The sequence below is a fragment of the Eleutherodactylus coqui genome, chromosome 2, assembly GCF_035609145.1.
Source record: "Eleutherodactylus coqui strain aEleCoq1 chromosome 2, aEleCoq1.hap1, whole genome shotgun sequence".
NCBI classification, from domain to species: domain Eukaryota; kingdom Metazoa; phylum Chordata; class Amphibia; order Anura; family Eleutherodactylidae; genus Eleutherodactylus; species Eleutherodactylus coqui.
In genome coordinates, this window is record NC_089838.1 from 149,678,139 (window position 1) to 149,689,745 (window position 11,607).

At 43.4% G+C, this 11,607-nt stretch overlaps 1 protein-coding gene across 2 annotated transcripts in view; it reads right to left on the reverse strand.

Annotated features, from left to right (window-relative positions):
- Positions 1 to 9,258, reverse strand: part of PNPLA8 (patatin like phospholipase domain containing 8) — a 52,326-nt gene extending 43,068 nt beyond the window's left edge. The window contains exons 1-2 of one of the 2 annotated variants that reach the window (XM_066591762.1): positions 9,142 to 9,258; positions 622 to 1,688 (exon numbers count right to left, since the gene is read on the reverse strand). In XM_066591762.1, the coding sequence (XP_066447859.1) occupies positions 622 to 1,647 (1,026 nt within the window). In that variant the 5' untranslated portion in view covers positions 1,648 to 1,688; positions 9,142 to 9,258. Of the gene's footprint in view, positions 1 to 621; positions 1,689 to 9,036 lie in introns of both variants that reach the window. The other variant, XM_066591763.1, reaches the window with a different exon arrangement.
- Between the last annotated feature and the right edge of the window lie 2,349 nt (positions 9,259 to 11,607).

An 11,607-nucleotide genomic window follows, 5' to 3' on the forward strand; every position in this document is an offset into this window, starting at 1 on the left:
AGTGGCAAGCAGACTAGCAAAACTAGAGAAGAATCAGTCAGGAAGGATAAGGAGAGAGTAATTGTCTGTGGCCACCACATGCAAAACCATTCTCTCTTTGGGGATTGTCTTGCTGTTGCCTCTCCACCACACCTACTGTCACTTTCATTTGTGCCAAAGCGGGTGAAATTGAATCACCTATGCTTCTGCACAGATTAGTATCTCCATATTTCTCTATATAAGATAAATGGCATGCATCTGTTGGACAGAAAACTGTTACCTTGTTCAATGGAAAATGCATTTAAAGCCAAGATGGAAGGCCTGACCCCCCACTGCTGTCTGCTTAGTGTGTATGGAATTTGTGTCCCCCATTAGGACTAGGGCTGTCTAACGACTTGTGGCTGTAACAGGGGCTTCTGCAGGAAAAGCAGAAAATGTCTCTGTATGACATAGCAGGCATACGGAGCAAAAAGTAGGGCTCCATACACCCCTATGAATGTAGTATAGATTCATCCAGGACACAGGTTGAACAGACTAGTTACATGGTTGCATGTATGTTGCCAACTCAGCCTGACCCTTCAACAACTGCTACAGCACTCTTGGGGCTTCTGTGGTGCTCGTGTTCATATAGGTCTGACCTACCTTTTCCCTCTGCAGAGACAACCGCTTGGCTTTTTCATCAGCACCTTTATCTTTACTTATTTCTAGCTCCGTCTTACTCTCAGATTCATCACTTTCTGCTTCTTTTGCCTTTTCCTCCAACGCAGGCTTCTGCTCCGGCCTGAACTTGGGAACAAGACCCCCAAGATAGCTCCCCACAAAAGCATGAACGTTACTGGACTGATTAGAAAGAAAGCTGGAAATACTTTTCTTTGCAGAACTTGTACTGTCTTCAGTTTCAGGGACTAAGTCTTTTTCCTTGTCACCATTTGCATCAATACTGTGGCCTTTACCATTTTCGGCAAGGTTAGTCTTCTCCATGCTTGCTTCGTTTGCAAAGTAGGAGTTTATATGGTGGGCCAAGTTGTTATAGGTCTCCCCAAAGTTAGTGGTGATATAGCTGGCATGGAAGAGACCTGCTCTGGGCTCAATGCCTTCCTGTGAAGCATCCACAGAACGGTCTTGGGTGAGTTGAGAGGTAGATTCAGCTGCACTATTTGCTTTCTTAGATTCGGCTGCAAGTGGTTCGCTTCCGGCATCCAGATCTTCTCCTTTACCGGAGCTGGACTTGGTTGCACTCGCTTCTCTTATTTGGATGTTTCCTTCTCTCCCAGTGTTGGCAAGATTTGGCTTTGGGCGTACAATACGTGATAGTAAATCGCCATGGGTGCTTGAGACAGCTTTGGTGACAGAATCAAAAGTATTCTTAATCCGTGACATAGACGCCTTCACTATAGCGGTTCCCTTTGAAGTTGTGCTGCTGAGTTTAGAACTTATTGAAGAAGAATGGCCTTGGGATTTGGTATGAATAAATTCGTGCTCTCCTGTTCTCCTGTACAGATGTGCGTGTAGCTGAAACCTTGAGATAAAGTTACTACAGTGGATACTTGAATAAGTACTAAGGCGTCTGCAGCAGGAATATACAAGCCTTAAGTCAGGTCTCCTCCAGGTACTCCTCCTAGTAGTCAGTAAATACAGGTATGTATCCAACACCAACAGCACGGACATTACTTAGGATTTTCACAACTGCTCATTTGCCTTGTTACCATCTGGAATGAGATAAAAACATAAAAAGGTCAAAGACATAAAATTATATATAAACTATGTGATTTAACAGAGGCCGTGTTCACAGTTCAGTCAGAGTAATAGGCACCATGGCAGAACTTGATGGATACCAATATAAGTCAACGGGATCAATCAGGAGCTGCTGGTGTTGGCTGCGTGACAAATCCAGTAGAACATTGTGGCTCTTGTTTTGTGATGGAAGCCAATGCGGTAGTGGCGATAGAACCATGAGAGGTATGCAGTGCTTAGAAGTAGCGTTTAGTTATCAAAATACTTGTGATGAAAAGTAATATGACTATACAGTACATGTTTGGTGTGATTGTGGCTGTCAAAGACAGCTGGCACCCTCTGTGTATGGAGAGGGATTGACTACCGATCCTGCTCCATACAAACCCCGTGTGCCCAGGACGTAACTGTACGCTCTGGGGTGTGAAGGGGTTAAGATCAGGGAATCCTCAAAGTATCTTGAATTAGTGAGTTGTATTAGCTTCCACGGACCAACCCCTCAGGCTGTATTCACACAGGGTAGTTGGGGGGGCAGAAACCTCATGGAAGCTGCAGGCTGTGTGCACACTCCCATTCATTACATAGATGATCCCTCTGCACTGTGACAGCCCTTCAGATATTTGTAGACAGCTATTAAGTCTCTTCTCAGGTTCCTTTTTTAAAAGCTAAACATTCCCAGATCCTTTAATCGTTCCTCATAGGACATGATTTGCAGACCATAGTTTGTCAATGTATTTTTTAAAGTGGGGTGCCCAGAACTGGACACAGTATTCCAGATGGGGTCTGACCAAGGAAGAGTAGAGGGGGATAATGACCTCACGTGATCTAGACTCTATGCTTCTCATAATACATCCCAGAATTATGTTTGCTTTTTTGCTACTACATCACACTGTTGACTCATGTTCAGTCTGTGATCTATTAGGCCTCTCACACACAGCGTCTTCAACACCCGCTAAAAATGCTGAACTAAGCCTCCATTCATTTCAATGGGGCTTCTCAGACAAGTGTTTTAGTGCAGTGTTTATGACGCATGCTAAAACGAACGTTGTATATTCTTTTTTTTTTTTTTAATTCTTTATTTTTCAGATTATAACTTGATTACAGTTTACAAAGTATGTTCATTGCACACCGTCACATCAACTTTATGAACATTACAATATTAAAGAATTAGAACGTTTTTTCTTAGTTATGAATAAAGGGAAGACTTAACTTATTGCAACATTCACGACTCGTTGTCTTTCTGACGTTGTATATTCTATTTTCAGCACGTTTTTGACGCCTTGCATTGCCCATTGATACGAATGGGGTGTGTTATAAAAACTCTATAAAGTGCTGTGTACAGCGCTTTTAATGCTGCTTCCTATGCTACCCGGGGGGGGGGGGGGGGGGGGGATTGATTGGTGACATCAGCTTGCTTTGCCTGCGTTATTACGGCACAAAATATACAGTAAAAATGCAGGCAACGCTGCAAAATGCAGTGTTTTTATAAACACTTGTGTGCAAGTGACATAAGCATACCCAAGTGTTTTTCACATGTACTGCTGCTTAGCTCAGTTCCTCTATGGGAGTACACAGCCTGCAGATTAGAGTCCACTGCAGTGTGGGAGCCGACTCCCATGGGTGACAATGTGGGGATGGGAAGTCGAGGAAGTAGAAAAGATACATCCTTGGGACCTGCCCTACGAGTACCATTACTTAGTTTATGTTGCTTATAGGTGGTGACAGGTTCCCTTTAAGTTTCTTCTGTATAACTAAAGCTTATCATCACTCTCGTTCTATAGGACCTACAACACATAACAGCCTCTGTCGCCTTCCTCTGAAAACATACCACTGGTTACGTCATGATAACACACGGCCAAACGTCTGACCATTGTCTATGTGTATAGCATCCCTCGCTCTCCACCTCGCCATACTGTGCACATCTCCAGCCCTTTACCTTCTGTATCACCCCATTATCTGTAGTATGTAAGCTCGTTGGAGCAGGACCCGCACCCCTATTGTTTCCATCAATTGATTACTATGTAACCGTGGTTCTGTAATGTTTGTACTTTGTCTTTCTGCATCCCCCGTCTATGCAAGCGCTGCGGAATACATTGGCGCTATACAAATAAAGATTATTAGGCTGACTTCCCACGGTCGTGACGGGCTCCGCCGCGGAATTCCGCAGTGGAGCCTGTCACGGCGCCCCCCAGAGACCCCAATACGTATCTCCGGATCCGGCGTCTTCCGTCCTGAATGACGCTTCGGCACGCATGCGCAATAGAGCGCGTGACACGGCTGGCGGGGAAGCGGTTTCACGCTATCTTCCGCTGTGCTACAGCGGAAGATAGCGTGACGGACGGCTTCCATTGACTGCAATGGAAGCCGTCCGCATGTACACTTGCGGCAAATAGAGCATGCCATGGGTGGGGACGGGTGGTTTCACGGTGCGGAATTCCGCACAGTGAGCATTAAGCTATTAGTTTCAATAGAACCTAATAGCTGCGGGCACCGCGGTGGATTTTCGCCGCGTATTACGTGGCGGAAATCCGTCCGAGGGAAGGAGCCCGTATTATTATAATACCAGCAAACCTTCGAAGGACTATTTTATGTCAGCTGGCTATACACAGGCTTATTTCAGGGTGAACTGTACTGATCACGGGCCTCACAATGCCTTTGTGTTCATAGGAGGCTGTAGAGAGCCCATCATGTGATCCACGGCCCTTTCATGCTGGCAGCAGGAGGATTATCAAGCGGCATTAAATAATACCGAACACACCGCAGTATTACAGAAAAACATCACAGCAAAAAGGAAACTACCCCAAAAATGAAGGGTAGCGTCCCCGCAATGTCATGTCAGGGTGGCAAATTCTCCACTGCTAAGTGTTTTAGGTACATCTGGTTTTGGGAACACCAAGTGATAGCTAATATGGGCAGTATTTTCATCCCCCCCCCCTCCTTTTTCACACTGCTGCCTTTGGATTATATGTGCCTTTTTTGATGCCAGCAGTATATGGGAGCGCTGGGTGACATTTTATGGGAGTATGGTCATATATCCTGGCCTGCACTTTATAATACTCTGCTTATATTTACTTAACATTGTGTCATTTGGTTTTGACACATGTACATATTTGCTTAGAGAGAGTTATGTATTTTATGACACTCTGATGCTCATTATTCCATGTAGGCATTATTAAATGTTTTTATATGTGTATCTTCTTAGTGTAGATCAATAAGCTTTGCTATTTGAATCTACGGTCTACGAATGAAAAAAAAAAAAAAAAAAAAAGAAAAATAATCACATTTTCAGCCATCATTCTGCACTCAATCCCCCATAATGACAAACTGACAACAGAACATTAGAAATCTTTGTAAAGCTTAAGGGTGCATTCACAGGTCCCTGATTTGCTGCAGATCTGTAGTAGATTTCACCCCTTCCATTTGAATTCAATTGAAAGGGTGAAGTCTGCTGTAGATCTGCACCAAAATCTGTGACACATTTCACAGCAAATCAGTGATGTGTGAACACTAAGCAAGGAAACAAACTAACATTCCGCACTGAAATAAGTATTCAGACCAAGATGACCCCAAGCACAGAGCCAAGACAACACAGGAGAGGCTTAGGGACGACTATGAATGTCCTTGAGTGGCCCAGCCAGAGCCCTGACTTGAACCCAATCTAACATCTCTGCAGGGACCTGAATACGGCGTCCACAGACGGCCCCCATCCAACCTGACAGAGCTGGAGAGGATCTGAAGAGAAGAATGGCAGAAAATCCCCAAATCCAGGTGTGCAAACCTTGTGGCATCATACCCAAGAAGACTGAAGGCTGGAATCACTGCTTCAACTACGTACAGGCTGTGTATACTTATATCAATGCAAAATGGTAGTTTTTCATTTTTTTTTTTAACAAAACTTTTGCAAAGATTTCTAACATTCTGCTGTCACTTCATCATTATGGAGTATTGAGTGCAGAATGATGGGGAAACCTGGAATTTTTTTAAAATTGGCACAAGACCTCAAAATAATAAGTGGAAGGGTGTGAAGCCTTAGCAGACGCTCTGTAGTAAGGAGCCGTAGCCAAGGACCTCCCCCCTGTCTAACAAGTCCTCTTCACGGTAAGTGATTGCAGACTGCTGGAGGTTGGAACACAATGTGACGCCGCAGTACAAAGGTTGTGGACAAGATGTGATACTTGTGTCCAGAACACTTCCCTAGGAACACACTGCGGCAGGCACGGGACGGCTGAAGATGGTCATGTGTCATGTTACACGTCTCACAAGGCACATTCCTACGGCTGCTCTACCGACGAGAGCCCAGTGAGAGGCGCTCACCGGATAGCATCTGCAGCACACGCACCCAGACCCTCGTAGGAAGCTCAGGGGTGATGCAAGTTCTGTATGTCCAGCTTCCAATGTACGCTGGGCTAAACATCACAACATAAACTACAGGACAGCCAGTAATGTCCGACCTCCAGTAACTATGGAAGGAGATCACAACAACAGCTCGGAGGATATAAGATACATTGCTGTGGGGCTCTTCCCTGGTACCGTACTGATGAATTCTCCTCAAGTGTCAGAATTTTATTAAACCAACAATAAAAGGTGACCATGGTGGTAAATAGAGCCCTAAGTACACCCAGCGGACCAGTAACTACCCACAACTATATGCACAGTCAGCTATTACACAACAGGGAATGCTGGGGAGGTTTCCATGGCGACAGAATCGGGATATCTCACGCTGCATACAAGACAGATATAGCTTCCATGTAAGAGATGTGCAGCAGTACCTGCTCTCCGGAAACACGGAGCTGCCGTCTGGGGAAGATCACGTTTATATGTGACTCATCCGTGCCAGACGTGACGTCACACCCACCCAGGTGGAAGCACACGGGACCAAGCAGGTGAATCACACCTATACTATGTCCTCATATACCTGTGTGTGCTATACAAGGAGAATGTCCATGTATAACTATATGTGAATACACCAATATAAAACCACTAGATATATTTATTACATACATCACCCTCATATACTGCTGTACAAAAATGTTGTGTGTGTGTATATATATATATATATATATATATATATATACACACACATATACATACACACACACACACATACATATACACACACACACACACACACACACAACCATAATATATATTATATGTATGCACCCTCATATACCACTACTCAAGAACGTCCCTATATAACCATATATGCCATGTACATAATATTCTTATACCTGTATATGTGATATCTAAGGCGAATGTCCCTATATAAATCATATACTGTGCACAGCATCCTTATATACACAATATATAAGGAGAACATCCATATATAGAACTATGATATGAGAGATATACATACATACCCTCATATACTGCTTTTCATGGAGAATGTCCCTAAACACCCATATATATTATATACACAATGTTCTTATATACCTGTGATATAGGAGAATGTCCCTATAGAACTACATATAGTATACACATATACACACCTCCTGCTATGTACTACACCGTTACAAGACAATATATAACCTTAAGTACCGTGCGTCTCCGTCTACTGTTCCTCTGACTGTATGTACCCTGCAAGACTGGGGTCTCTTAACTCCCTATATACACAATATATAACTGTATATACTATACACACACACACACAGTACCCCTATACAACACTGTACATACTATACACACACAGTACCCCTATACAACACTGTACATACTATACACACACAGTACCCCTATACAACACTGTACATACTATACACACACAGTACCCCTATACAACACTGTACATACTATACACACACAGTACCCCTATACAACACTGTACATACTATACACACACAGTACCCCTATACAACACTGTACATACTATACACACACAGTACCCCTATACACCACTGTACATACTATACACACACAGTACCCCTATACACCACTGTACATACTATACACACACAGTACCCCTATACACCACTGTACATACTATACACACACAGTACCCCTATACACCACTGTACCCCTATATAACACTGTACATACTATACACACACAGTACCCCTATATAACACTGTACATACTATACACACACAGTACCCCTATATAACACTGTACATACTATACACACACAGTACCCCTATATAACACTGTACATACTATACACACACAGTACCCCTATACACCACTGTACATACTATACACACACAGTACCCCTATACACCACTGTACATACTATACACACACAGTACCCCTATACACCACTGTACCCCTATATAACACTGTACATACTATACACACACAGTACCCCTATATAACACTGTACATACTATACACACACAGTACCCCTATATAACACTGTACATACTATACACACACAGTACCCCTATACACCACTGTACATACTATACACACACAGTACCCCTATACACCACTGTACATACTATACACACACAGTACCCCTATACACCACTGTACATACTATACACACACAGTACCCCTATACACCACTGTACCCCTATATAACACTGTACATACTATACACACACAGTACCCCTATATAACACTGTACATACTATACACACACAGTACCCCTATATAACACTGTACATACTATACACACACAGTACCCCTATATAACACTGTACATACTATACACACACAGTACCCCTATATAACACTGTACATACTATACACACACAGTACCCCTATATAACACTGTATATACTATAGCCGCACAGTACCCCTATATAACACTGTCTATACTATAGCCGCACAGTACCCCTATATAACACTGTCTATACTATAGCCGCACAGTACCCCTATATAACACTGTCTATACTATAGCCGCACAGTACCCCTATATAACACTGTCTATACTATAGCCGCACAGTACCCCTATATAACACTGTCTATACTATAGCCGCACAGTACCCCTATATAACACTGTCTATACTATAGCCGCACAGTACCCCTATATAACACTGTCTATACTATAGCCGCACAGTACCCCTATATAACACTGTCTATACTATAGCCGCACAGTACCCCTATATAACTATCTACTATACACACAGTACCCCAATATAACACTGTATATACTATAGCCACACAGTACCCCTATATAACACTGTATATAGTATACACACCGTACCCTGATATCACACAGTATAACATGGCTAGATAGATGGAAGTACATGCTGATACAACCGTCCTGTGAGTACAGCGTCCTCTGCCCCCTGTATCTGCTATCCACACCATATAACTATGTACCGACCTCTTCATATGCCGGTATGTAGGCAATACCCCCACACTATCCCACTATACCGCCCTTACCGCGGTTAGTAGTACACACGGGCATGGAATGTAGTTCCGGCCTGCCTGTGAGGGGGCTGCTACCTGCCGCCAGTAGAGGAGCGGCGCACACAGGAGGTCACTCACCGCGGAGGGGAGGGAGCCGGCAGTCCTGTCACTCGGCCCGATGCTTGTGAGATCAGCTGTGGCCTGATACTCGCCTGTTTTGCTTTTTCATCACGTGACTTACTCTAGGAACTAAGGCGAGCCAGCAGGGACAAACATCTCCAGGAAGCGTTTGAGTGACTGTAACGGAAGTAGCAGTTGCTGTGGTCATCTGCTATGAGGCAGCTCACCTGTTCTCCAGTAGACCTCCGCCGTGCTCACAGTAAACACCTGCTGCCTCTCATACACAGCATTTTATTAGCTATATTATAAAAGAAGGTACACTGCAAACACGAATATATGGGGTGCTGAAAAAAAACTAATGAGAGCTTTATTAACATTGGTACCCCATATCTCCACGCCCTGTGAGTGAATGTAGCGTGAACGGTTGTCTGGTTGTAAACCATTGATGGTTACCAATAGTAGATGGGGGGTGGGGCTTATATTTCAAGTCCCCCCGAAAATCAGGGTAGGGCTTATTATCAGGGCAGGTCTTATTTTGGGGGAAACACAGTAAGTATTATCACAAAGTGCTCGCAGAACATGTCAGACATGAGAGGCATGATGGGTGAAATCAGGGGAGTAAATCAGGATACCAACCGGATACACCAGCAAAAAACGCTCAGTAAACTCATGAAGCTCTTTTTTGGTAAAAGCCTGCGACACTCCAGCTGAATTAGTCAAACGGAAGGCATTACTAGTTTTTCAAAATGACCCTCTAGAGAGGAGTGTTAAATGTCACACTCATCCCTTTCCCTGATTGTATCAGATTATATGTCCTGTGCTAATCTAATTTCAGGAACTAGCTAGCTCCAGTCAACTGATAGGGATTGCATTTGGTGATTTATTAAATTCTCTAAGATTGCAGCAAGGATGCAGTCCCCCTCCTTGTTCTTAAAGGATCTGGCAGTTAAAGGGACGTATACGACCTCTCTTGAGACAATTGGTAATTTAATCTTTTAAAGCCAGCCTCTCGGGTTCTGGCAAATAGTATATGCGATTTTTATGAAGTTGACTTTCAGGAATGAGATCAATGACCAATCACCTGACCTCTGTGGAGGCAATTGATCGCCACATTTTAAAAATCTTTGATTAAATCTGGCAATGCTGTGGCCTAAACTGTGGCTATTGATACAGACAGACAGGTATGCCAACAACTAAGGCTTAATGTCCACGGGTGGATTTAATTAGCGGAAACACGTGCAGAAGATCCGCAAATCAAGCCACCCATAGGGATGCATTAGCGTCCGCAGGGCAGTAAAAAGCATGCGGATGTGATTTTTTTTTCCCGGCGTGTGGATCGCACGTGTGGGAAGACATCGCCGAGTGTTTAATTTAACAGCAATATCTGTATTAACACGTCAGGGTATGAGAGTGTTAATGTCTGGTAATGTCTGGAAAATGTATTGTTTTGGTCTAATTTTGTGTATTGTTCGTCTCAATATCTATGTGCACATGTTGAGATGTGTCAGGTGACATGGGGAGGAGCTTAGGTTGGTGGAGCAGAGAGTTGGAGTTTAAGAGAGGAAGGGGTCGGAAGCCAGGTGTGATGGAGATGGAGGAGAGATGGGATGTTGCTCCTGCCGGAGCTCAGCCATGGTGGAGTCTTTCCTTGTGAAAAGTCTTTCCCCTTCGAGGTTTGGAATGCAGAATGCTGCAAATATTTTATACATTTTTGAAAAATAGGTGAAGAATCAATTGCTAATACAGAAATAGGATTGTGTAAAGGCTTAAAAAAGACTCAAATAAAAAGCCAAATCCTAGTGAATCAAAATTTCAAGCACCACTATCAAGAACTACAGTCACCAGAAATACGCCAGTGTTCAGTAATATTTCATCTGGGAGAACTAGCCTGGTAGATGACATCCTAATATATACTAATAGATATACTAATACTATATAGATCATAGACTGAACATGAGTCAACAATGTGATGCAGCAGCCAAAAAGGCAAACACAATTCTGGGATGTATTAAGAGAAGCATAGAGTCTAGATCATGTGAGGTAATTATCCCCCTCTACTCTTCCTTAGTCAGACCTCATCTGGAATACTGTGTCCAGTTCTGGGCACCCCACTTTAAATAAGACATACACAAACTGGAGCAAGTTCAGAGTAGAGTTACCAAGATGGTGAGCGGTCTGCAAATCATGTCCTATGGAGAACGGTTAAAGGATCTGGGAATGTTTATCTTGCAAAAAAGAAGTCTGAGAGGAGACTTAATAGCGGTCTACAAATATCTGAGGGGCTGTCACAGTGCAGAGGGATCAGCCCTATTCTTATTTGCACAAGGAAAGACTAGAAGCAATGGGATGAAACTGAAAGGGAGGAGACACAAATTAGATATTAGAAAAAACTTTCTGACAGTGAGGGTGATCAATGAGTGGAACAGGTTACTATGGGAGATGATGAGTTCTCCTTCAATGGAAGTCTTCAAACAAAGGCTGGAC